At 51.8% G+C, this 27,824-nt stretch overlaps 1 protein-coding gene across 4 annotated transcripts in view; it reads right to left on the minus strand.

The window, feature by feature from the left end:
• LOC110513746 (protein numb homolog) overlaps nucleotides 1-27,824 on the minus strand; it is a 131,613-nt gene that overhangs the window by 35,733 nt on the left and 68,056 nt on the right. For 2 of the 4 annotated variants that reach the window (XM_090211713.1, XM_090211715.1), the window contains exons 3-4: nucleotides 25,763-25,837; nucleotides 16,490-16,522 (exon numbers count right to left, since the gene is read on the minus strand). In XM_090211713.1, the coding sequence (XP_090067839.1) occupies nucleotides 16,490-16,522; nucleotides 25,763-25,837 (108 nt within the window). The remainder of the gene's footprint in view (nucleotides 1-16,489; nucleotides 16,523-25,762; nucleotides 25,838-27,824) is intronic. The other 2 variants (XM_090211714.1, XM_090211716.1) reach the window with 1 other exon arrangement.

Consider the following 27,824-nt stretch of genomic DNA (forward strand, 5'->3'; position numbering starts at 1 on the left):
GAGACCGGGAGAGATGAGAGAGAGACCGGGAGAGGGCGATGAGAGAGAAACCGGGAGAGATGAGAGGGAGAGATGAGAGAGAGACCGGGAGAGATGAGAGAGAGACGGGGAGAGAGGGAGAGATGAGAGAGAGACCGGGAGAGACAGGGAGAGATGAAAGGGAGAGATGAGAGAGAGACCGGGAGACAGGGAGAGATGAGGAAGAGATGAGGGAGAGACCGGGAGAGACAGGGAGAGATGAGATAGAGACCGGGAGAGACAGGGAGAGATGAGAGGGTGCGATGAGAGAGAAACCGGGAGAGATGAGAGGGGAGAGAGAGAGACCAGGAGAGACAAGGAGAGAGACGGGGAGAGAGGGAGAGATGAGAGAGAGACCGGGAGAGAGGGAGAGATGAAAGGGAGAGATGAGAGAGAGACCGGGAGAGATGAGAGAGAGACCAGGAGAGATGCGAGAGAGACGGGGAGAGACACAGGGAGAGATGAGAGGGAGAGATGAGAGAGAGACCGGGAGAGATGAGAGAGAGACAGGGAGAAATGAGAGAGAGACTGGGAGAGATGAGAGAGAGAGATGAGAGAGAGACCGGGAGAGACAGGGAGAGAGACAGGGACAGATGAGAGGGAGAGACAGGGAGAGAGACAGGGACAGATGAGAGAGAGACCGGGAGAGATGAGAGAGAGACCGGGAGAGATGAGAGGGGGCGATGAGAGAGAAACCGGGAGAGATGAGAGGGAGAGATGAGAGAGAGACCGGGAGAGATGAGAGAGAGACGGGGAGAGAGGGAGAGATGAGAGAGAGACCGGGAGAGACAGGGGGAGATGAGAGGGGGCGATGAGAGAGAAACCGGGAGAGATGAGAGGGGAGAGAGAGAGACCAGGAGAGACAAGGAGAGAGACGGGGAGAGAGGGAGAGATGAGAGAGAGACCGGGAGAGACAGGGAGAGATGGATGGGAGAGATGAGAGAGAGACCGGGAGACAGGGAGAGATGAGGAAGAGATGAGGGAGAGACCGGGAGAGACAGGGAGAGATGAGATAGAGACCGGGAGAGACAGGGAGAGATGAGAGGGTGCGATGAGAGAGAGACAGGGAGATATGAGAGAGAGAGATGAGAGGGAGACAGGGAGAGATGAGATAGGGAGAGATGAAAGGGAGAGATGAGAGAGAGACCGGGAGACAGGGAGAGATGAGGAAGAGATGAGGGAGAGACCGGGAGAGACAGGGAGAGATGAGATAGAGACCGGGAGAGACAGGGAGAGATGAGAGGGTGCGATGAGAGAGAAACCGGGAGAGATGAGAGGGGAGAGAGAGAGACCAGGAGAGACAAGGAGAGAGAAGGGGAGAGAGGGAGAGATGAGAGAGAGACCGGGAGAGAGGGAGAGATGAAAGGGAGAGATGAGAGAGAGACCGGGAGAGATGAGAGAGAGACCAGGAGAGATGCGAGAGAGACGGGGAGAGACACAGGGAGAGATGAGAGGGAGAGATGAGAGAGAGACCGGGAGAGATGAGAGAGAGACAGGGAGAGATGAGAGAGAGACTGGGAGAGATGAGAGAGAGACCGGGAGAGACAGGGAGAGAGACAGGGACAGATGAGAGGGAGAGACAGGGAGAGAGACAGGGACAGATGAGAGAGAGACCGGGAGAGATGAGAGAGAGACCGGGAGAGATGAGAGGGGGCGATGAGAGAGAAACCGGGAGAGATGAGAGGGAGAGATGAGAGAGAGACCGGGAGAGATGAGAGAGAGACGGGGAGAGAAGGAGAGATGAGAGAGAGACCGGGAGAGACAGGGGGAGATGAGAGGGGGCGATGAGAGAGAAACCGGGAGAGATGAGAGGGGAGAGAGAGAGACCAGGAGAGACAAGGAGAGAGACGGGGAGAGAGGGAGAGATGAGAGAGAGACCGAGAGAGATTGGGAGAGATGGATGGGAGAGATGAGAGAGAGACCGGGAGACAGGGAGAGATGAGGAAGAGATGAGGGAGAGACCGGGAGAGACAGGGAGAGATGAGATAGAGACCGGGAGAGACAGGGAGAGATGAGAGAGATACATGGAGATATGAGAGAGAGAGATGAGAGGGAGACAGGGAGAGATGAGACAGGGAGAGATGAGCGATAAGACAGGGAGAGATGAGAGGGAGCGATGAGGGAGAGATGAGGGAGAGAGATGAGAGAGAGACAGGGAGAGATGAGAGGGAGAGATGAGAGAGAGACCGGGAGAGATGAGAGAGAGACAGGGAGAGATGAGAGAGAGACTGGGAGAGATGAGAGGGAGAGATGAGAGAGAGACCGGGAGAGACAGGGAGAGAGACAGGGACAGATGAGAGGGAGAGACAGGGACAGATGAGAGAGAGACCGGGAGAGATGAGAGAGAGACCGGGAGAGATGAGAGGGGGGCGATGAGAGAGAAACCGGGAGAGATGAGAGGGAGAGATGAGAGAGAGACCGGGAGAGATGAGAGAGAGACGGGGAGAGAGGGAGAGATGAGAGGGAGACCGGGAGAGACAGGGGGAGATGAGAGGGGGCGATGAGAGAGAAACCGGGAGAGATGAGAGGGGAGAGAGAGAGACCAGGAGAGACAAGGAGAGAGACGGGGAGAGAGGGAGAGATGAGAGAGAGACCGGGAGAGACAGGGAGAGATGGATGGGAGAGATGAGAGAGAGACCGGGAGACAGGGAGAGATGAGGAAGAGATGAGGGAGAGACCGGGAGAGACAGGGAGAGATGAGATAGAGACCGGGAGAGACAGGGAGAGATGAGAGAGAGACATGGAGATATGAGAGAGAGAGATGAGAGGGAGACAGGGAGAGATGAGACAGGGAGAGATGAGAGGGAGAGATGAGAGGGAGCGATGAGGGAGAGATGAGGGAGAGAGATGAGCGAGAGACAGGGAGAGATGAGGAAGAGATGAGGGAGAGACAGGGAGAGATGAGAGAGAGACCGGGAGAGACAGGGAGAGACGAGAGAGAGACCGGGACATACAGGGAGAGACGGGGAGAGAGAAAAGGGGAAAAGAGAGAGACGGGGAGAGAGAGAGAGAGACAGGGAGAGATGAGAGAAAGAGTTGAGAGGGAGACAGGGAGAGATGAGACAGGGAGAGATGAGAGGGAGAGATGAGATATAAGACAGGGAGAGATGAGAGGGAGCGATGAGGGAGAGATGAGAGGGAGAGATGAGAGGAAGAGATGGGAGAGATGAGAGGGAGAGATGAGAGGGAGAGATGAGAGAAACCAGGAGAGATGAGAGGGAGAGATGAGAGAGAGACCGGGAGAGATGAGAGGGAGAGATGAGAGAGAGACAGGGAGAGATGAGAGAGAGACAGGGACAGATGAGAGAGAGACTGGGAGAGATGAGAGAGAGACCGGGAGAGATGAGAGGGGGCGATGAGAGAGAGACCGGGAGAGATGAGAGGGAGAGATGAGAGAGAGACGGGGAGAGACAGGGACAGATGAGAGAGAGACCGGGAGAGATGAGAGAGAGACCGGGAGAGATGAGAGGGGGCGATGAGAGAGAGACCGGGAGAGACGAGAGGGAGAGATGAGAGAGAGACCGGGAGAGATGAGAGAGAGACCGGGAGAGATGAGAGGGGGCGATGAGAGAGAGACCGGGAGAGATGAGAGGGAGAGATGAGAGAGAGACCGAGAGAGATGAGAGAGAGACCGGGAGAGATGAGAGAGAGACCAGGAGAGATGAGAGAGAGACCGGGAGAGACAGGGAGAGAGACAGGGAGAGATGAGAGGGAGAGACAGGGAGAGACAGGGACAGATGAGAGAGAGACCGGGAGAGATGAGAGGGGGCGATGAGAGAGAAACCGGGAGAGATGAGAGGGAGAGATGAGAGAGAGACCGGGAGAGATGAGAGGGAGAGATGAGAGAGAGACCGGGCGAGATGAGAGAGAGACAGGGAGAGATGAGAGAGAGACAGGGAGAGATGAGAGGGAGAGATTAGAGAGAGACTGGGAGAGATGAGAGGGAGAGATGAGAGAGAGACCGGGAGAGACAGGGAGAGAGACAGGGACAGATGAGAGAGAGACCGGGAGAGATGAGAGAGAGACCGGGAGAGATGAGAGGGGGCGATGAGAGAGAGACCGGGAGAGATGAGAGAGAGACGGGGAGAGACACAGGGAGAGATGAGAGGGGAGAGAGAGAGACCAGGAGAGACAAGGAGAGAGACGGGGAGAGAGGGAGAGATGAGAGAGAGACCGGGAGAGACAGGGAGAGCTGAAAGGGAGAGATGAGAGAGAGACCGGGAGAGATGAGGAAGAGATGAGGGAGAGACCGGGTGAGACAGGGAGAGATGAGATAGAGACCGGGAGAGACAGGGGGAGATGAGAGGGGGCGATGAGAGAGAAACCGGGAGAGATGAGAGGGGAGACAGAGAGACCAGGAGAGACAAGGAGAGAGACGGGGAGAGAGGGAGAGATGAGAGCGAGACCGGGAGAGACAGGGAGAGATGAAAGGGAGAGATGAGAGAGAGACCGGGAGAGATGAGAGAGAGACCAGGAGAGATGCGAGAGAGACGGGGAGAGACACAGGGAGAGATGAGAGGGAGCGATGAGAGAGAGACCGGGAGAGATGAGAGAGAGACAGGGAGAGATGAGAGAGAGACTGGGAGAGATGAGAGGGAGAGATGAGAGAGAGACCGGGAGAGACAGGGAGAGAGACAGGGACAGATGAGAGAGAGACCGGGAGAGATGAGAGAGAGACCGGGAGAGATGAGAGAGAGACCGGGAGAGATGAGAGAGAGACCGGGAGAGATGAGAGGGGGCGATGAGAGAGAAACCGGGAGAGATGAGAGGGAGAGATGAGAGAGAGACGGGGAGAGAGGGAGAGATGAGGGAGAGACCGGGAGAGACAGGGAGAGATGAGAGGGAGAGATGAGAGAGAGACAGGGAGAGATGAGAGAGAGACAGGGACAGATGAGAGAGAGACAGGGAGAGATGAGAGGGGGCGATGAGAGAGAGACCGGGAGAGATGAGAGAGAGACAGGGAGAGACACAGGGAGAGATGAGAGGGGAGAGAGAGAGACCAGGAGAGACAAGGAGAGAGACGGGGAGAGAGGGAGAGATGAGAGAGAGACTGGGAGAGACAGGGAGAGATGGAAGGGAGAGATGAGAGAGAGACCGGGAGACAGTGAGAGATGAGGAAGAGATGAGGGAGAGACCGGGAGAGATGAGATAGAGACCGGGAGAGACAGGGAGAGATGAGAGAGACAGGGAGAGATGAGGAAGAGATGAGGGAGAGACCGGGAGAGACAGGGAGAGATGAGAGAGAGACCGGGAGAGACAGGGAGAGACGATAGAGAGACCGGGACATACAGGGAGAGACGGGGAGAGAGAAAAGGGGAAAAGAGAGAGACGGGGAGAGAGAGAGAGAGAGAGAGACAGGGAGAGATGAGAGAGAGAGATGAGAGGGAGACAGGGAGAGATGAGACAGGGAGAGATGAGAGGGAGAGATGAGAGGGAGCGATGAGGGAGAGATGAGGGAGAGAGATGAGAGAGAGACAGGGAGAGATGAGAGGAAGAGATGAGAAAGAGACTGGGAGAGATGAGAGAGAGACAGGGACAGATGAGAGAGAGACTGGGAGAGATGAGAGGGGTCGATGAGAGAGAGACCGGGAGAGATGAGAGGGAGAGATGAGAGAGAGACCGGGAGAGATGAGAGAGAGACAGGGAGAGATGAGAGAGAGACTGGGAGAGATGAGAGGGAGAGATGAGAGAGAGACCGGGAGAGACAGGGAGAGAGACAGGGACAGATGAGAGGGAGAGACAGGGAGAGAGACAGGGACAGATGAGAGAGAGACCGGGAGAGATGAGAGAGAGACCGGGAGAGATGAGAGAGAGACCGGGAGAGATGAGAGGGGGCGATGAGAGAGAAACCGGGAGAGATGAGAGGGAGAGATGAGAGAGAGACCGGGAGAGATGAGAGAGAGACGGGGAGAGAGGGAGAGATGAGAGAGAGACCGGGAGAGACAGGGGGAGATGAGAGGGGGCGATGAGAGAGAAACCGGGAGAGATGAGAGGGGAGAGAGAGAGACCAGGAGAGACAAGGAGAGAGACGGGGAGAGAGGGAGAGATGAGAGAGAGACCGGGAGAGACAGGGAGAGATGGATGGGAGAGATGAGAGAGAAACCGGGAGACAGGGAGAGATGAGGAAGAGATCAGGGAGAGACCGGGAGAGACAGGGAGAGATGAGATAGAGACCGGGAGAGACAGGGAGAGATGAGAGAGAGACATGGAGATATGAGAGAGAGAGATGAGAGAGAGACAGGGAGAGATGAGAGGGAGAGATGAGAGAGAGACAGGGAGAGATGAGAGAGAGACAGGGACAGATGAGAGAGAGACAGGGAGAGATGAGAGGGGGCGATGAGAGAGAGACCGGGAGAGATGAGAGAGAGACGGGGAGAGACACAGGGAGAGATGAGAGGGGAGAGAGAGAGACCAGGAGAGACAAGGAGAGAGACGGGGAGAGAGGGAGAGATGAGAGAGAGACTGGGAGAGACAGGGAGAGATGGAAGGGAGAGATGAGAGAGAGACCGGGAGACAGTGAGAGATGAGGAAGAGATGAGGGAGAGACCGGGAGAGATGAGATAGAGACCGGGAGAGACAGGGAGAGATGAGAGAGACAGGGAGAGATGAGGAAGAGATGAGGGAGAGACCGGGAGAGACAGGGAGAGATGAGAGAGAGACCGGGAGAGACAGGGAGAGACGATAGAGAGACCGGGACATACAGGGAGAGACGGGGAGAGAGAAAAGGGGAAAAGAGAGAGACGGGGAGAGAGAGAGAGAGAGAGAGACAGGGAGAGATGAGAGAGAGAGATGAGAGGGAGACAGGGAGAGATGAGACAGGGAGAGATGAGAGGGAGAGATGAGAGGGAGCGATGAGGGAGAGATGAGGGAGAGAGATGAGAGAGAGACAGGGAGAGATGAGAGGAAGAGATGAGAAAGAGACTGGGAGAGATGAGAGAGAGACAGGGACAGATGAGAGAGAGACTGGGAGAGATGAGAGGGGTCGATGAGAGAGAGACCGGGAGAGATGAGAGGGAGAGATGAGAGATAAGACAGGGAGAGATGAGAGGGAGCGATGAGGGAGAGATGAGAGGGAGAGATGAGAGGAAGAGATGGGAGAGATGAGAGGGAGAGATGAGAGGGAGAGATGAGAGGGAGAGATGAGAGAGACCAGGAGAGATGAGAGGGAGAGATGAGAGAGAGACCGGGAGAGATGAGAGGGAGAGATGAAAGAGAGACAGGGAGAGATGAGAGAGAGACAGGGACAGATGAGAGAGAGACTGGGAGAGATGAGAGAGAGACCGGGAGAGATGAGAGGGGGCGATGAGAGAGAGACCGGGAGAGATGAGAGGGAGAGATGAGAGAGAGACGGGGAGAGACAGGGACAGATGAGAGAGAGACCGGGAGAGATGAGAGAGAGACCGGGAGAGATGAGAGGGGGCGATGAGAGAGAGACCGGGAGAGACGAGAGGGAGAGATGAGAGAGAGACCGGGAGAGATGAGAGAGAGACCGGGAGAGATGAGAGGGGGCGATGAGAGAGAGACCGGGAGAGATGAGAGGGAGAGATGAGAGAGAGACCGAGAGAGATGAGAGAGAGACCGGGAGAGATGAGAGAGAGACCAGGAGAGATGAGAGAGAGACCGGGAGAGACAGGGAGAGAGACAGGGAGAGATGAGAGGGAGAGACAGGGAGAGAGACAGGGACAGATGAGAGAGAGACCGGGAGAGATGAGAGGGGGCGATGAGAGAGAAACCGGGAGAGATGAGAGGGAGAGATGAGAGAGAGACCGGGAGAGATGAGAGGGAGAGATGAGAGAGAGACCGGGCGAGATGAGAGAGAGACAGGGAGAGATGAGAGAGAGACAGGGAGAGATGAGAGGGAGAGATTAGAGAGAGACTGGGAGAGATGAGAGGGAGAGATGAGAGAGAGACCGGGAGAGACAGGGAGAGAGACAGGGACAGATGAGAGAGAGACCGGGAGAGATGAGAGAGAGACCGGGAGAGATGAGAGGGGGCGATGAGAGAGAGACCGGGAGAGATGAGAGAGAGACGGGGAGAGACACAGGGAGAGATGAGAGGGGAGAGAGAGAGACCAGGAGAGACAAGGAGAGAGACGGGGAGAGAGGGAGAGATGAGAGAGAGACCGGGAGAGACAGGGAGAGCTGAAAGGGAGAGATGAGAGAGAGACCGGGAGAGATGAGGAAGAGATGAGGGAGAGACCGGGTGAGACAGGGAGAGATGAGATAGAGACCGGGAGAGACAGGGGGAGATGAGAGGGGGCGATGAGAGAGAAACCGGGAGAGATGAGAGGGGAGACAGAGAGACCAGGAGAGACAAGGAGAGAGACGGGGAGAGAGGGAGAGATGAGAGCGAGACCGGGAGAGACAGGGAGAGATGAAAGGGAGAGATGAGAGAGAGACCGGGAGAGATGAGAGAGAGACCAGGAGAGATGCGAGAGAGACGGGGAGAGACACAGGGAGAGATGAGAGGGAGCGATGAGAGAGAGACCGGGAGAGATGAGAGAGAGACAGGGAGAGATGAGAGAGAGACTGGGAGAGATGAGAGGGAGAGATGAGAGAGAGACCGGGAGAGACAGGGAGAGAGACCGGGAGAGATGAGAGAGAGACCGGGAGAGATGAGAGAGAGACCAGGAGAGATGCGAGAGAGACGGGGAGAGACACAGGGAGAGATGAGAGGGAGCGATGAGAGAGAGACCAGGAGAGATGAGAGAGAGACAGGGAGAGATGAGAGAGAGACTGGGAGAGATGAGAGGGGGCGATGAGAGAGAAACCGGGAGAGATGAGAGGGAGAGATGAGAGAGAGACGGGGAGAGAGGGAGAGATGAGGAAGAGATGAGGGAGAGACCGGGAGAGACAGGGAGAGATGAGAGGGAGAGATGAGAGAGAGACAGGGAGAGATGAGAGAGAGACAGGGACAGATGAGAGAGAGACCGGGAGAGATGAGAGGGGGCGATGAGAGAGAGACCGGGAGAGATGAGAGAGAGACGGGGAGAGACACAGGGAGAGATGAGAGGGGAGAGAGAGAGACCAGGAGAGACAAGGAGAGAGACGGGGAGAGAGGGAGAGATGAGAGAGAGACTGGGAGAGACAGGGAGAGATGGAAGGGAGAGATGAGAGAGAGACCGGGAGACAGTGAGAGATGAGGAAGAGATGAGGGAGAGACCGGGAGAGACAGGGAGAGATGAGATAGAGACCGGGAGAGACAGGGAGAGATGAGAGAGACCGGGAGACAGGGAGAGATGAGGAAGAGATGAGGGGGAGACCGGGAGAGACAGGGAGAGATGAGAGAGAGACCGGGAGAGACAGGGAGAGACGATAGAGAGACCGGGACATACAGGGAGAGACGGGGAGAGAGAAAAGGGGAAAAGAGAGAGACGGGGAGAGAGAGAGAGAGAGAGAGAGACAGGGAGAGATGAGAGAGAGAGATGAGAGGGAGACAGGGAGAGATGAGACAGGGAGAGATGAGAGGGAGAGATGAGAGGGAGCGATGAGGGAGAGATGAGGGAGAGAGATGAGAGAGAGACAGGGAGAGATGAGAGGAAGAGATGAGAAAGAGACTGGGAGAGATGAGAGAGAGACAGGGACAGATGAGAGAGAGACTGGGAGAGATGAGAGGGGTCGATGAGAGAGAGACCGGGAGAGATGAGAGGGAGAGATGAGAGAGAGACCAGGAGAGATGAGAGGGAGAGATGAGAGGGAGAGATGAGAGAGACCAGGAGAGATGAGAGATGAGAGAGAGACCGGGAGAGATGAGAGGGAGAGATGAGAAAGAGACTGGGAGAGATGAGAGGGAGAGATGAGAGAGAGACCAGGAGAGATGAGAGGGGTCGATGAGAGAGAGACCGGGAGAGATGAGAGGGAGAGATGAGAGAGAGACCGGGAGAGATGAGAGAGAGACCAGGAGAGATGCGATGGAGACGGGGAGAGACACAGGGAGAGATGAGAGGGAGAGATGAGAGAGAGACCGGGAGAGATGAGAAAGAGACAGGGAGAGATGAGAGAGAGACAGGGAGAGATGAGAGGGAGAGATGAGAGAGAGACCGGGAGAGACAGGGAGAGAGACAGGGACAGATGAGAGAGAGACCGGGAGAGATGAGAGAGAGACCGGGAGAGATGAGAGGGGGCGATGAGAGAGAAACCGGGAGAGATGAGAGGGAGAGATGAGAGAGAGACCGGGAGAGATGAGAGAGAGACGGGGAGAGAGGGAGAGATGAGAGAGAGACCGGGAGAGACAGGGAGAGATGAAAGGGAGAGATGAGAGAGAGACCGGGAGACAGGGAGAGATGAGGAAGAGATGCGAGAGAGACAGGGAGAGACAAGGAGAGATGAGAGGGAGAGCGGGAGAGATGAGAGAGAGACAGGGAGAGATGAGAGAGAGACCGGGAGAGACAGGGAGAGAGACAGGGACAGATGAGAGAGAGACCGGGAGAGATGAGAGGGGGCGATGAGAGAGAAACCGGGAGAGATGAGAGGGAGAGATGAGAGAGAGACCGGGAGAGATGAGAGAGAGACGGGGAGAGAGGGAGAGATGAGAGAGAGACCGGGAGAGACAGGGGGAGATGAGAGGGGGCGATGAGAGAGAAACCGGGAGAGATGAGAGGGGAGAGAGAGAGACCAGGAGAGACAAGGAGAGAGATGGGGAGAGATGAGAGAGAGACCGGGAGAGACAGGGAGAGATGAAAGGGAGAGATGAGAGAGAGACCGGGAGACAGGGAGAGATGAGGAAGAGATGAGGGAGAGACCGGGAGAGACAGGGAGAGATGAGAGAGAGACAGGGAGAGATGAGAGAGAGAGATGAGAGGGAGACAGGGAGAGATGAGAGGAAGAGATGGGAGAGATGAGAGGGAGAGATGAGAGGGAGAAATGAGAGGGAGAGATGAGAGAGACCAGGAGAGATGAGAGATGAGAGAGAGACCGGGAGAGATGAGAGGGAGAGATGAGAGAGAGACTGGGAGAGATGAGAGAGAGACAGGGACAGATGAGAGAGAGACTGGGAGAGATGAGAGGGGTCGATGAGAGAGTGACCGGGAGAGATGAGAGGGAGAGATGAGAGAGAGACCGGGAGAGATGAGAGAGAGACCAGGAGAGATGCGAGAGAGACGGGGAGAGACACAGGGAGAGATGAGAGGGAGAGATGAGAGAGAGACTGGGAGAGATGAGAAAGAGACAGGGAGAGATGAGAGAGAGACTGGGAGAGATGAGAGGGAGAGATGAGAGAGAGACCGGGAGAGACAGGGAGAGAGACAGGGAGAGATGAGAGAGAGACCGGGAGAGATGAGAGAGAGACCGGGAGAGATGAGAGAGAGACCGGGAGAGATGAGAGGGGGCGATGAGAGAGAAACCGGGAGAGATGAGAGGGAGAGATGAGAGAGAGACCGGGAGAGATGAGAGAGAGACGGGGAGAGAGGGAGAGATGAGAGAGAGACCGGGAGAGAAAGGGAGAGATGAAAGGGAGAGATGAGAGAGAGACCGGGAGACAGGGAGAGATGAGGAAGAGATGCGAGAGAGACGGGGAGAGACAGGGAGAGATGAGAGGGAGAGCGGGAGAGATGAGAGAGAGACAGGGAGAGATGAGAGAGAGACTGGGAGAGATGAGAGGGAGAGATGAGAGAGAGACCGGGAGAGACAGGGAGAGAGACAGGGACAGATGAGAGAGAGACCGGGAGAGATGAGAGGGGGCGATGAGAGAGAAACCGGGAGAGATGAGAGGGAGAGATGAGAGACCGGGAGAGATGAGAGAGAGACGGGGAGAGAGGGAGAGATGAGAGAGAGACCGGGAGAGACAGGGGAGATGAGAGGGGGCGATGAGAGAGAAACCGGGAGAGATGAGAGGGGAGAGAGAGAGACCAGGAGAGACAAGGAGAGAGACGGGGAGAGAGGGAGAGATGAGAGAGAGACCGGGAGAGACAAGAAGAGATGAAAGGGAGAGATGAGAGAGAGACCGGGAGACAGGGAGAGATGAGGAAGAGATGAGGGAGAGACCGGGAGAGACAGGGAGAGATGAGAGAGAGACAGGGAGAGATGAGAGAGAGAGATGAGAGGGAGACAGGGAGAGATGAGACAGGGAGAGATGAGAGGGAGAGATGAGCGATAAGACAGGGAGAGATGAGAGGGAGAGATGAGAGGGACCGATGAGGGAGAGATGAGGGAGAGAGATGAGAGAGAGACAGGGAGAGATGAGAGGGAGAGATGAGAGGAAGAGATGAGAAAGATGAGAGGGAGAGATGAGAGGGAGAGATGAGAGGGAGAGATGAGAGAGAGACAGGGAGAGATGAGAGGGAGAGATGAGAGAGAGACAGGGAGAGATGAGAGAGAGACAGGGACAGATGAGAAAGAGACTGGGAGAGATGAGAGGGGGCGATGAGAGAGAGACCGGGAGAGATGAGAGGGAGAGATGAGAGAGAGACCGGGAGAGATGAGAGAGAGACCAGGAGAGATGCGAGAGAGACGGGGAGAGACACAGGGAGAGATGAGAGGGGAGAGAGAGAGAGAGACCAGGAGAGACAGGGAGAGAGACTGGGAAGAGAGGGAGAGATGAGGGAGAGATGAGAGAGAGACCGGGAGACAGGGAGAGATGAGAGAGAGACCGGGAGACAGGGAGAGATGAGGAATAGATGAGGGAGAGACCGGGAGAGACAGGGCGAGATGAGATAGAGACCGGGAGAGACAGGGAGAGATGAGAGAGAGACCGGGAGAGACCGGGACATACAGGGAGAGACGGGGAGACAGAAAAGGGGAAAAGAGAGAGACGGGGAGAGAGAGAGAGACAGGGAGAGATGAGAGAGAGAGATGAGAGGGAGACAGGGAGAGATGAGAGGGAGAGATGAGAGGAAGAGATGGGAGAGATGAGAGGGAGAGATGAGAGGGAGAGATGAGAGAGAGACCAGGAGAGATTAGAGGGAGAGATGAGAGAGAGACCGGGAGAGATGAGAGGGAGAGATGAGAGAGAGACAGGGAGAGATGAGAGAGAGACAGGGACAGATGAGAAAGAGACGGGGAGAGATGAGAGGGGGCGATGAGAGAGAGACCGGGAGAGATGAGAGGGAGAGATGAGAGAGAGACCGGGAGAGATGAGAGAGAGACCAGGAGAGATGCGAGAGAGACGGGGAGAGACACAGGGAGAGATGAGAGGGGAGAGAGAGAGAGAGAGACCAGGAGAGATGAGAGAGAGACCGGGAGACAGGGAGAGATGAGGAAGAGATGAGGGAGAGACCGGGAGAGACAGGGAGAGATGAGATAGAGACCGGGAGAGATGAGAGAGAGACCGGGACATACAGGGAGAGACGGGGAGAGAGAGACGGGGAGAGATGAGAGAGAGAGACAGGGAGAGATGAGAGAGAGAGACAGGGAGAGATGAGAGACAGACAGGGAGAGAGACGGGGAGAGAGACCAGCCACTCCCATTTTCTCCCCCAGCCTTACATCTTCCTTGAAACACACACACACACACGCACACACACACAGTCTTGTACAACTAACCTTGTGGGGACACACATTTCAGTCCTATTCAAAATCCTATTTTCCCTAAACCCTAATCTATACCCTTACCCTTACCTAAACCCTAATCTGTACCCTTACCTAAACCCTAATCTGTACCCTTACCCTTACCTAACCCTAATCTGTACCCTTACCTAAACCCTAATCTGTACCCTTACCCTTACCTAACCCCTAATCTGTACCCTTACCCTCACCTAACCCTAATCTGTACCCTTACCTAAACCCTAATCTGTACCCTTACCCTTACCCAACCCATAATCTGTACCCTTACCCAACCCATAATCTGTACCCTTACCCAACCCATAATCTGTACCCTTACCCTTACCTAAACCCTAATCTGTACCCTTACCTAACCCCTAATCTGTACCCTTACCTGACCCCTAATCTGTACCCTTACCTGACCCCTAATCTGTACCCTTACCTGACCCCTAATCTGTACCCTTACCTAAACCCTAATCTGTACCCTTACCTAAACCCTAATCTGTACCCTTACCCAAACCCTAATCTGTACCCTTACCTAAACCCTAATATGTACCCTTACCCTTACCTAAACCCTAATCTGTACCCTTACCCTTACCTAACCCTAATCTGTACCTTTACCTAAACCCTAATCTGTACCCTTACCCTTACCTAACCCCTAATCTGTACCCTTACCCTTACCTAAACCCTAATCTGTACCCTTACCCTTACCTAAACCCTAATCTGTACCCTTACCCTTAGCTAAATCCCAATCTGTACCCTTACCTAAACCCTAATCTGTACCCTTACCTAACCCCTAATCTGTACCCTTACCTAAACCCCTAATCTGTACCCTTACCTAACCCCTAATCTGTACCCTTACCTAACCCCTAATCTGTACCTTTACCTAAATCCTAAAACACAACCTTAACCCCCTATAAATACAGTTGAAGTGGGAAGTTTACATACACTTGGCTTGGAGTTATTAAAACTAGTTTTTCAACCACTCCACAAATTTCTTGTTAACAAACTATAGTTTTGTCAAATCGGTTAGGACATCTACTTTGTGCATGACACAAGTAATTTTTCCAACAATTGTTTACAGACAGATTATTTCACTTATAATTCACTGTATCACAATTCCAGTGGGTCAGAAGTTTACATACACTAAATTGACTGCGCCTTTAAACAGCTTGGAAAATTCCAGAAAAATGATGTCAAAAATGATGTCAAGCCAAGAACGTAGAAAAATCATTGTAGACCTCCACAAGTCTGGTTCATCCTTGGAAGCAATTTACAAACGCCTGAAGGTACCACGTTCATCTGTACAAACAGTGGTACACAAGTATAAACACCATGGGACCACGCAGCCGTCATACCGTTCAGGAAGGAGACGCGTTCTGTCTCCTAGAGATGAACGTACTTTGATGCGAAAAGTGCAAATCAATCCCAGAACAGCAAAGGACCTTGTGAAGATTCTGGAGGAAACAGGTACAAAAGTGTCTATATCCACAGTAAAACGAGTCCTATAATGACATAACCTGAAAGGCAGCTCAGCAAGGAAGAAGCCACTGCTCGAAAACCACCATAAAAAAGCCAGACTACATTTTGCAACTGCACATGGGGACAAAGATCGTACTTTTTGGAGAAATATCCTCTGGTCTGATGAAACAAAAATAGAACTGTTTGACCATAATGACCATCGTTATGTTTGGAGGAAAAAGGGGGAGGCTTGCAAGCTGAAGAACACCATCCCAACCGTGAAGCACGGGGGTGGCAGCATCATGTTGTGGGGGTGCTTTACTAAAGCTTGGCCGCACATGGGTCTTCCAAATGGACAAAGACCCTAAGCATACTTCCTAAATTGTGGCAAAATGGCTTAAGGATAACAAAGTCAAGGTATTAGAGTGGCCATCACAAAGCCCTGACCTCAACCCTATAGAAGATGTGTGGCCAGAACTGAAAAAGCGTGTGTGAGCAAGGACTACAAACCTGACTCAGTTACACCAGCTCTGTCAGGAGGAATGGGCCAAAATTCACCCAACTTATTGTGGGAAGCTTGTGGAAGGCTACCCAAAACGTTTGACCCAAGTTAAACATTTTAAAGGCAATGCTACCAAATACTAATTGAGTGTATGTAAACTTCTGACCCACTGGGAATGTGATGAAAGAAATAAAAGCTGAAATAAATCATTCTGTCTACTATTATTCTGACATTTCACATTCTTAAAATAAACCGGTGATCCTAACTGACCTAAAACAGGGAATTTTTACTAGGATTAAATGTCAGGAATTGTGAAAAACTGAGTTTAAATGTATTTGGCTAAGGTGTAAACTTCAGACTTAAACTGTATATATCTGTAGCATTTAACCTGCGGGGACAAACAACCCCCAGTTGGTCAAATGTTTGTTTATTTACATTTTATGTGGGGACTTCTGGTTACACACACCCACACGTCCACACACACCCACACGTCCACACACACCCTCCCACACCCACCCATTCGTCCACACACACCCACACGTCCACACACACCCTCCCACACCCACCCATTCGTCCACACACACCCACACGTTCACACACACTCTCCCACACCCACCCATTCGTCCACCCACACGTCCACACACACAAAAGCTGGAAAGAGAGAAAACAACGGAAAGTCAAACATCATAAAGAACATTGAGGGAAGTCATTAATAGGTGGTGTTGTTCCAGACTGGAAGGAGGAAGAGGTGAAAGGACGTTGCCACGACAACAAAGCAACTGACATATAGTAGCCCACTAGTTCAATAACAACTTCCATACCACACACACACACACACACACACACACACACCCACACACACACACACACACACACACACACACACACACACACACACACACACACACACACACACCCCCAGGTGTCCAGGTAGTTTGTTGGTGAGGTAATGTCCCAGACAGGACCCTGATCAGAGAGTGAGGGGTTATATTAAGGAAAGAGGCACTCAGATTGACACACAAGGCACAACTTACTTTAGTAAAGAAGCCCTTGAAGAATGTCCTGTCCTGTTGTGGGGCAGGTAAAGGGGAGGGGGGGGTGGGGGGGGGGGCGACAACACGGACAATGTTACCGATGACTGAGGGGGGCTACTGAGTGTCCAGGTGTGTGTGATTTCTCTGTTTATGGGGGGGGGGGGGCTTGTAGGAGTTGAAGCTTGTTTAGGAGTGAGTCAGTGGAGAGATGGATGGATGAGGAGGCCAAGGTTGACGTTTGGTTAGGAGTGAGTCAGTGGAGAGATGGATGGATGAGGAGGCCAAGGTTGACGTTTGGTTAGGAGTGAGTCAGTGGAGAGATGGATGAATGGATGAGGAGGCCAAGGTTGACGTTTGGTTAGGAGTGAGTCAGTGGAGAGATGGATGGATGAGGAAGCCAAGGTTGACGTTTGTTTAGGAGTGAGTCAGTGGAGAGATGGATGAATGGATGAGGAGGCCAAGGTTGACGTTTGGTTAGGAATGAGTCAGTGGAGAGATGGATGAATGGATGAGGAAGCCAAGGTTGACGTTTGGTTAGGAGTGAGTCAGTGGAGAGACGGATGAATGGATGAGGAGGCCAAGGTTGACGTTTGTTTAGGAGTGAGTCAGTGGAGAGATGGATGGATGGATGAGGAGGCCAAGGTTGACGTTTGGTTAAGAAGAAGAATAAACGTTTTGTTTTCGAGATGATAGTTTCCGGATTCGACCATATTAATGACCTAAGGCTCGTATTTCTGTGTGTTATTATGTTATAATTAAGTCTATGATTTGATAGAGCAGTCTGACTGAGCGATGGTAGGCAGCAGCAGGCTCGTAAGCATTCATTCAAACAGCACTTTCGTGCATTTTGCCAGCAGCTCTGCTGTTTATGACTTCAAGCCCATCAACTCCCGAGATGAGGCTGGTGTAACCGATGTGAAATGGCTAGCTAGGTAGCGGGGTGCGCGCTAATAGCGTTTCAAACGTCACTCGCTCTGAGACTTGGAGTAGTTGTTCCCCTTGCTCTGCATGGGTAACACTGCTTCGAGGGTGGCTGTTGTCGTTGTGTTCCTGGTTCGAGCCCAGGGAGGAGCGAGGAGGGGGACGGAAGCTATACTGTTACACTGGCAATACTATAGTGCCTATAAGAACATCCAATAGTCAAAGGTTAATTAAATACAAATGGTATAGAGAGAAATAGTCCTATAATTCCTATAACTACAACCTTAAACCTCTTACCTTGGAATATTGAAGTCTCATGTTAAAAGGAACAACCAACTTTCATATGTTCTCATGTTCTGAGCAAGGAACTGAAACGTTAGCTTTTTTACATAGCACATATTGCACTTTTACTTTCTTCTCCAACACTTTGTTTTTGCATTATTTAAACCAAATTGAACATGTTTCATTATTTATTTGAGGCTAAATTGATTTTATTGATGTATTATATTAAGTTAAAAATAATTGTCATTCAAATCGGTCGATTAATCGGTATCGGCTTTTTTGGTCCTCCAATAACCGGTATCGGTGTTGAAAAATCATAATCGGTCGACCAACATTCACAGCCATATACAGGAGAACGATCGCCTTGCGGCGAGGATAGCTGTGCTGCAAGCCCAGCTTCAGAAGCAATCGTTGGGTAATTTCTCATGGCTTCTGGAGGCATGGCCCCCGCAGCCGGACAACTTTCTCATGGCTTCTGGAGGGAAATGCTGTCGGAATGCTCAACCGGTGTCGCTCATTCAGCCGACAGAAACTTTCAACATGTTCTCCCCATTATGCAGCTAGTCGGAGTCAGAGGCCGAGCCTTCTCTGGTTTCTACTCCTCCTGTTACGGGGTCTGAGACGCAGAAGCTTCGCACCATTAGCTCTGACAAATTGAAAACCCTAGTCATTGGCGACTCCATTACCCGCAAGTATTAGACTTAAAACGAATCATCCAGCGATCATACACTGTTTACCAGGGGGCAGGGCTACCGACGTTAAGGATAATCTGAAGATGGTGCTGGCTAAGGCTAAAACTGGCGAGTGTAGAGAGTATAGAGATATTCTTACCCACTTCGGCACCAATGATGTTAGGATGAAACAGTCAGAGGTCACCAAGCGCAACATAGCTTCAGCGTGTAAATCAGCTAGAAAGATGTGTCGGCTTTTTTCCATCTACGTAACGTTGCAAAAATCAGAAACTTTCTGTCCAAAAATTATGCAGAAAAATGCATCCATGCTTTTGTCACTTCTAGATTAGACTACTGCAATGCTCTACATTCCGGCTACCCGGATAAAGCTAAAAACGCCTGCTAGAATCTTGACTAGAACCCCAAAATGTGATCATATTACTCCAGTGCTAGCCTCTCTACACTGTCTTCCTGTTAAAGCTAGGGCAGATTTCAAGGTTTTACTGCTAACCTACAAAGCAATTTTGCTAACCTATAAAGCAATTTTGTCCTGCCGTACATACCTACACGTACGCTACGGTCACAAGACGCAGGCCTCCTAACTGTCCCTAGAATTTCTAAGCAAACAGCTGGAGGCAGGGCTTTCTCCTATAGAAAGGTCTGCCTATTCATGTGAGAGACGCAGACTCGGTCTCAACCTTTAAGTCTTTATTGAAGACTCATCTCTTCAGTAGGTCATATGATTGAGTGTAGTCTGGCCCAGGAGTGTGAAGGTGAATGGAAAGGCTCTGGAGCAACGAACCGCCCTTGCTGTCTCTGCCGGGCCGGTTCCCCTCTCTCCACTGGGATTCTCTGCATCTAACCCTATTACAAGGGCTGAGTCACTGGCTTACTGGTGCTCTTCCATGCCATCTCTAGGAGGGGTGCGTCACTTGAGTGGATTGAGTCACTGACGTGGTCTTCCTGTCTGGGTTGGCGCCCCCCTTGGGCTGTGCAGTGGCGGAGATCTTTGTGGGCTATACTCTGCCTTGTCTCAGGATGGTAAGTTGGTGGTTGAAGATATCCTTCTAGAGGTGTGGGGCTGTGCTTTGGGGTTATATCCTGCCTGTTTGGCCCTGTCCGGGGGTATCGGCGGATGGGGCCACAGTGTCTCCCGACCCCTCCTGTCTCAGCCTCTGTTTAAGCATGCTCTCTCTAATTCTTTCTTTCTTTCTTTCTCTCTCTCTCTCGGGGGACCTGAGCCCTAGGACCATGCCTCAGGACTACCTGGCATGATGACTCCTTGCTGTCCCCAGTCCACCTGGCCGTGCTGCTGCTCCAGTTTCAACTGTTCTGCCTGCGGCTATGGAATCCTGACCTGTTCACCGGACGTGCTACCTGTCCCAGACCTGCTGTTTTCAAGAGAGACAGCAAGAGCGGTAGAGATACTCTGAATGATCGGCTATAAAAAGCCAACTGACATTTACTCCTGAGGTGCTGACCTGTTGCACCCTCGACAGCCGCTGAGATAATTATTATTTGACCCTGCTGGTCATCTATGAACATTTGAACATCTTGGCCATGTTCTGTTATAATCTCCACCCGGCACAGCCAGAAGAGGACTGGCCACCCCACATAGCCTGGCTCCTCTCTGGGTTTCTTCCTAGGTTTTGTCCTTTCTAGGGAGTTTTTCCTAGCCACCGTGCTTCTACACCTGCATTGCTTGCTGTTTGGGGTTTTAGGCTGGGTTTCTGTACAGAACTTTGAGATATCAGCTGATGTAAGAAGGGTTATATAAATACATTTGATTTGATTTGACGTGCAGGCCAGAGCAGGACGTGCAGGACAGATCAGGACGTGAGGACAGAGCAGGATGTGAGGACAGAGCAGGACGTGAGGACAGAGCAGGACGTGAGGACAGAGCAGGACGTGAGGACAGAGCAGGACAGAGCAGGACGTGAGGACAGAGCAGGATGTGAGGACAGAGCAGGACGTGAGGACAGAGCAGGACGTGAGGACAGAGCAGGACAGAGCAGGACGTGAGGACAGAGCAGGATGTGAGGACAGAGCAGGACAGAGCAGGACGTGAGGACAGAGCAGGATGTGAGGACAGAGCAGGACGTGAGGACAGAGCAGGACGTGAGGACAGAGCAGGACAGAGCAGGACGTGAGGACAGAGCAGGATGTGAGGACAGAGCAGGACATGAGGACAGAGCAGGACGTGAGGACAGAGCAGGACGTGAGGACAGAGCAGGACGTGAGGACAGAGCAGGACAGAGCAGGATGTGAGGACAAAGCAGGATGTGAGGACAGAGCAGGATGTGAGGACAGAGCAGGACGTGAGGACAGAGCAGGACATGAGGACAGAACAGGACATGAGGACAGAACAGGACGTGAGGACAGAGCAGGACAGAGCAGGATGTGAGGACAAAGCAGGATGTGAGGACAGAGCAGGACGTGAGGACAGAGCAGGACGTGAGGAGAGCGCAGGGTGTGAGGACAGAGCAGGACGTGAGGACAGAGCAGGACGTGAGGACAGAGCAGGACGTGAGGACAGAGCAGGAGCAGGATGTGAGGACAGAGCAGGACGTGAGGACAGAGCAGGACGTGAGGACAGAGCATGACGTGAGGACAGAGCAGGATGTTCTCTCTCCCTCTGGAAGTAGGGACATAATCCTGCCTTGGGAATATGGAAGTGTTTGCATGTTATATGTACTATGTAATATTAGCAGCCATTGTTAGAGCAGTTCTGAAAGTCTTTCCTACTGCATGTATATGTATATATACAGTACCAGTCACACGTTTTGACACGCCTACTCATCTTTCTTTATTTTTACTATTTTCTACAATGTAGAATAACAGCCAAGACGTCAACACTATGAAATAACACATATGGAATCACGTAGTAACCAAACAAGTGTTAAACACATCCTAATATATTTTATATGTGACCCTTTGCCTTGATGACGGCTTTGCTCTTGGCCTTGAATGTTGTACCCCACTTTATCTGTGTTGTCTAGATTGTCCATCTGTGTTGTCTAGATTGTCCATCTGTGTTGTCTAGATTGTCCATCTGTGTTGTCTAGATTGTCAATCTGTGTTGTCTAGATTGTCAATCTGTGTTGTCTAGATTCTCCATCTGTGTTGTCTAGATTGTCCATCTGTGTTGTCTAGATTGTCAATCTGTGTTGTCTAGATTGTCAATCTGTGTTGTCTAGATTGTCAATCTGTGTTGTCTAGATTGTCCATCTGTGTTGTCTAGATTGTCCATCTGTGTTGTCTAGATTGTCAATCTGTGTTGTCTAGATTGTCCATCTGTGTTGTCTAGATTGTCAATCTGTGTTGTCTAGATTGTCCATCTGTGTTGTCTAGATTGTCCATCTGTGTTGTCTAGATTGTCAATCTGTGTTGTCTAGATTGTCCATCTGTGTTGTCTAGATTGTCCATCTGTGTTGTCTAGATTGTCCATCTGTGTTGTCTAGATTGTCCATCTGTGTTGTCTAGATTGTCAATCTGTGTTGTTTAGATTGTCCATCTGTGTTGTCTAGATTTTCCATCTGTGTTGTCTAGATTGTCAATCTGTGTTGTTTAGATTGTCCATCTGTGTTGTCTAGATTGTCCATCTGTGTTGTCTAGATTGTCCATCTGTGTTGTCTAGATTGTCCATCGGTGTTGTCTAGATTGTCCATCTGTGTTGTCTAGATTGTCCATCCGTGTTGTCTAGATTGTCCATCCGTGTTGTCTAGATTGTCCATCCGTGTTGTCTAGATTGTCCATCTGTGCTGTCTAGATTGTCCATCTGTGGATCCTCTCAGATGGACATACTATCTGCTAATAAGCAACTGCTTAATAAGGTTATGGTTTGGGCTAGGTTTAGATTTAGAATAAGTATTAGGGTAAGGATTAAGGTTAGGATTAGGATAAGGGTTAAGGTTAGGGTTAGAAAGGTTTAGGATAAGGGTTAGGATTAAGGTTAGGATAAGGGTTAAGGTTAAGTTTGGGGTTAGGAAAAGGGTTAAGGTTAAGTTTGGGGTTAGGATAAGGGTTAAGGTTAGGGTCTAATGAATGTATTAAATTGACTGATTTCCTTATATGAACCATCTCAGTAAAATATTTTTATTTGTTGCGTTTATATTGTTATTCTGTACAGATAGTTGAAATGCTACTGATGGTCTGTAGAGCATCCACAGATGGACTATCCAGATGGACTATCCAGACGGACTATCCAGACGGACTATCCAGACGGACTATCCAGATGGACTATCCAGACGGACTATCCAGACGGACTATCCAGACGGACTATCCAGGTGGACTATCCAGGGGGACTATCCAGATGGACTATCCAGGTGGACTATCCAGGGGGACTATCCAGATGGACTATCCAGGTGGACTATCCAGATGGACTATCCAGATGGACTATCCAGGTGGACTATCCAGGTGGACTATCCAGAGTAGAGAGGGGGAAGGGAGAGGTCAAGCCCACAGGCCTGTTAGGTGTCAGGATGGACAGAGTGGAGTAGGGAGGGGGAAGGGAGAGGACGAGCCCACAGGCCTGTTAGGTGTCAGGATGGACAGAGTGGAGTAGGGAGGGGGAAGGGAGAGGTCAAGCCCACAGGCCTGTTAGGTGTCAGAATGGACAGAGTGGAGTAGGGAGGGGGAAGGGAGAGGACGAGACCACAGGCCTGTTAGGTGTCAGGATGGACAGAGGGGAGTAGAGAGGGGGAAGGGAGAGGACAAGCCCACAGGCCTGTTAGGTGTCAGGATGGACAGAGTGGAGTAGAGAGGGGGAAGGGAGAGGACGAGACCACAGGCCTGTTAGGTGTCAGAATGGACAGAGTGGAGTAGGGAGGGGGAAGGGAGAGGACGAGACCACAGGCCTGTTAGGTGTCAGGATGGACAGAGGGGAGTAGAGAGGGGGAAGGGAGAGGACGAGACCACAGGCCTGTTAGGTGTCAGAATGGACAGAGTGGAGTAGAGAGGGGGAAGGGAGAGGTCAAGCCCACAGGCCTGTTAGGTGTCAGAATGGACAGAGGGGAGTAGAGAGGGGGAAGGGAGAGGACGAGCCCACAGGCCTGTTAGGTGTCAGAATGGACAGAGGGGAGTAGAGAGGGGGAAGGGAGAGGACGAGCCCACAGGCCTGTTAGGTGTCAGGATGGACAGAGGGGAGTAGAGAGGGGGAAGGGAGAGGTCAAGCCCACAGGCCTGTTAGGTGTCAGGATGGACAGAGGGGAGTAGAGAGGGGGAAGGGAGAGGTCAAGCCCACAGGCCTGTTAGGTGTCAGGATGGACAGAGTGGAGTAGGGAGGGGGAAGGGAGAGGTCAAGCCCACAGGCCTGTTAGGTGTCAGAATGGACAGAGGGGAGTAGAGAGGGGGAAGGGAGAGGACGAGACCACAGGCCTGTTAGGTGTCAGGATGGACAGAGTGGAGTAGGGAGGGGGAAGGGAGAGGACGAGACCACAGGCCTGTTAGGTGTCAGAATGGACAGAGGGGAGTAGAGAGGGGGAAGGGAGAGGACGAGCCCACAGGCCTGTTAGGTGTCAGGATGGACAGAGGGGAGTAGAGAGGGGGAAGGGAGAGGTCAAGCCCACAGGCCTGTTAGGTGTCAGGATGGACAGAGGGGAGTAGAGAGGGGGAAGGGAGAGGTCAAGCCCACAGGCCTGTTAGGTGTCAGGATGGACAGAGTGGAGTAGGGAGGGGGAAGGGAGAGGACGAGCCCACAGGCCTGTTAGGTGTCAGAATGGACAGAGTGGAGTAGGGAGGGGGAAGGGAGAGGTCAAGCCCACAGGCCTGTTAGGTGTCAGAATGGACAGAGGGGAGTAGAGAGGGGGAAGGGAGAGGACGAGCCCACAGGCCTGTTAGGTGTCAGAATGGACAGAGGGGAGTAGAGAGGGGGAAGGGAGAGGACGAGCCCACAGGCCTGTTAGGTGTCAGGATGGACAGAGGGGAGTAGAGAGGGGGAAGGGAGAGGTCAAGCCCACAGGCCTGTTAGGTGTCAGGATGGACAGAGGGGAGTAGAGAGGGGGAAGGGAGAGGTCAAGCCCACAGGCCTGTTAGGTGTCAGGATGGACAGAGTGGAGTAGGGAGGGGGAAGGGAGAGGTCAAGCCCACAGGCCTGTTAGGTGTCAGAATGGACAGAGGGGAGTAGAGAGGGGGAAGGGAGAGGACGAGACCACAGGCCTGTTAGGTGTCAGGATGGACAGAGTGGAGTAGGGAGGGGGAAGGGAGAGGACGAGACCACAGGCCTGTTAGGTGTCAGAATGGACAGAGGGGAGTAGAGAGGGGGAAGGGAGAGGACGAGCCCACAGGCCTGTTAGGTGTCAGGATGGACAGAGGGGAGTAGAGAGGGGGAAGGGAGAGGTCAAGCCCACAGGCCTGTTAGGTGTCAGGATGGACAGAGGGGAGTAGAGAGGGGGAAGGGAGAGGTCAAGCCCACAGGCCTGTTAGGTGTCAGGATGGACAGAGTGGAGTAGGGAGGGGGAAGGGAGAGGACGAGACCACAGGCCTGTTAGGTGTCAGAATGGACAGAGTGGAGTAGGGAGGGGGAAGGGAGAGGACGAGACCACAGGCCTGTTAGGTGTCAGAATGGACAGAGTGGAGTAGGGAGGGGGAAGGGAGAGGTCAAGCCCACAGGCCTGTTAGGTGTCAGAATGGACAGAGGGGAGTAGAGAGGGGGAAGGGAGAGGACGAGACCACAGGCCTGTTAGGTGTCAGGATGGACAGAGTGGAGTAGGGAGGGGGAAGGGAGAGGACGAGACCACAGGCCTGTTAGGTGTCAGAATGGACAGAGGGGAGTAGAGAGGGGGAAGGGAGAGGACAAGCCCACAGGCCTGTTAGGTGTCAGAATGGACAGAGTGGAGTAGGGAGGGGGAAGGGAGAGGACGAGCCCACAGGCCTGTTAGGTCAGGACGGACAGAGTGGAGTAGAGAGGGGGAAGGGAGAGGACGAGCCCACAGGCCTGTTAGATGTCAGGATGGACAGAGTGGAGTAGAGAGGGGGAAGGGAGAGGACGAGCCCACAGGCCTGTTAGATGTCAGGATGGACAGAGTGGAGTAGAGAGGGGGAAGGGAGAGGACGAGCCCACAGGCCTGTTAGGTGTCAGGATGGACAGAGGGGAGTAGAGAGGGGGAAGGGAGAGGACGAGCCCACAGGCCTGTTAGGTGTCAGGATGGACAGAGTGGAGTAGGGAGGGGGAAGGGAGAGGACGAGCCCACAGGCCTGTTAGGTGTCAGAATGGACAGAGTGGAGTAGGGAGGGGGAAGGGAGAGGACAAGCCCACAGGCCTGTTAGGTGTCAGAATGGACAGAGGGGAGTAGGGAGGGGGAAGGGAGAGGATGAGCCCACAGGCCTGTAGTCGGGTGATTAGTGAAACAGACTGTCCAGCGACTAGACTACATAGTGAGACAGAGAGAGGTCTACCTACCGTCTTGAGACGCTTCACAGCGCCCTCACAGATATGCATTCCTCTGGACTCCTCCACCTCTACATGGCCCAGGTACTAGAGACAGAGAGGGAGAGAGAGAACAGAGTTAGTGAGGTACTAGAGACAGAGAGGGAGACAGGAGAGAGAGAGAGAACAGAGTTAGTGAGGTACTAGAGACAGAGAGGGAGACAGGAGAGAGAGAGAGAGAGAGAGAGAGAGAGAGGGCCTACACCAACCAAGGAGGGCCTACAGCAGCACCTAGATCTTATGCACAGATTCTGTCAGACCTGGGCCCTGACAGTAAATCTCAGTAAGACCAAAATAATGGTGTTCCAAAAAAGGTCCAGTCACCAGGACCACAAATACAAATTCAATCTAGACACTGTTGCCCTAGAGCACACAAAAAACTATACATACCTTGGCCTAAACATCAGCGCCACAGGTAACTTCCACAAAGCTGTGAACGATCTGAGAGACAAGGCAAGAAGGGCATTCTATGCCATCAAAAGAAACATAAATTTCAACATACCAATTAGGATTTGGCTAAAAATACTTGAATCAGTCATAGAGCCCATTGCCCTTTATGGTTGTGAGGTCTGGGGTCTGCTCACCAACCAAGACTTCACAAAATGGGACAAACACCAAATTGAGACTCTGCACGCAGAATTCTGCAAAAATATCCTCCGTGTACAACGTAGAACACCAAATAATGCATGCAGAGCAGAATTAGGCCGATACCCACTAATTATCAAAATCCAGAAAAGAGCCGTTAAATTCTACAACCACCTAAAAGGAAGCGATTCCCAAACCTTCCATAACAAAGCCATCACCTACAGAGAGATGAACCTGGAGAAGAGTCCCCTAAGCAAGCTGGTCCTGGGGCTCTGTTCACAAACACAAACACACCCTACAGAGCCCCAGGACAACAGCACAATTAGACCCAACCAAATCATGAGAAAACAAAAAGATAATTACTTGACACATTGGAAAGAATTAACAAAAAAACAGAGCAAACTAGAATGCTATTTGGCCCTAAACAGAGAGTACACAGTGGCAGAATAACTGACCACTGTGACTGACCCAAAATTAAGGAAAGCTTTGACTATGTACAGACTCAGTGAGCATAGCCTTGCTATTGAGAAAGGCCGCCGTAGGCAGACATGGCTCTCAAGAGAAGACAGGCTATGTGCTCACTGCCCACAAAATGAGGTGGAAACTGAGCTGCACTTCCTAACCTCCTGCCCAATGTATGACCATATTAGAGAGACATATTTCCCTCAGATTACACAGATCCACAAAGAATTTGAAAACAAACCCGATTTTGATAAACTCCCATATCTACTGGGTGAAATTCCACAGTGTGCCATCACAGCAGCAAGATTTGTGACCTGTTGCCACGAGAAAAGGGCAACCAGTGAAGAACACACACCATTGTAAATACAACCCATATTTATGCTTATTTATTTTATCTTGTGTCCTTTAACCATTTGTACATTGTTAAAACACTGTATATATATATATAATATGACATTTGTAATGTCTTTACTGTTTTGAAACCTCTGTATGAGTAATGTTTACTGTTAATTTTTGTTGTTTTTCACTTTATATTTTCACTTTGTATGTTGTCTACCTCACTTGCTTTGGCAATGTTAACACATGTTTCCCATGCCAATAAAGCCCTTGAATTGAATTGAATTGAATTGAATTGAGAGAGAGAGAGAGAGAGAGAGAGAGAGAACTGAGCTGCACTTCCTAACCTCCTGCCCAATGTATGACCATATTAGAGAGACATATTTCCCTCAGATTACACAGATCCACAAAGAATTCGAAAACAAATCCAAATTTGAAAAACTCCCATATCTACTGGGTGAAATTCCACAGTGTGCCATCACAGCAGCAAGATTTGTGACCTGTTGCCACGAGAAAAGGGCAACCAGTGAAGAACACACATTGTTGTTGTTTTTCACTTTATATTTTCACTTTGTATGTTGTCTACCTCACTTGCTTTGGCAATGTTAACACATGTTTCCCATGCCAATAAAGCCCTTGAATTGAATTGAAT

Source organism: Oncorhynchus mykiss, chromosome 19 (assembly GCF_057628025.1).
Source record: "Oncorhynchus mykiss isolate SJ-2025 chromosome 19, ASM5762802v1, whole genome shotgun sequence".
Classification (NCBI taxonomy): Eukaryota; Metazoa; Chordata; class Actinopteri; order Salmoniformes; family Salmonidae; genus Oncorhynchus; species Oncorhynchus mykiss.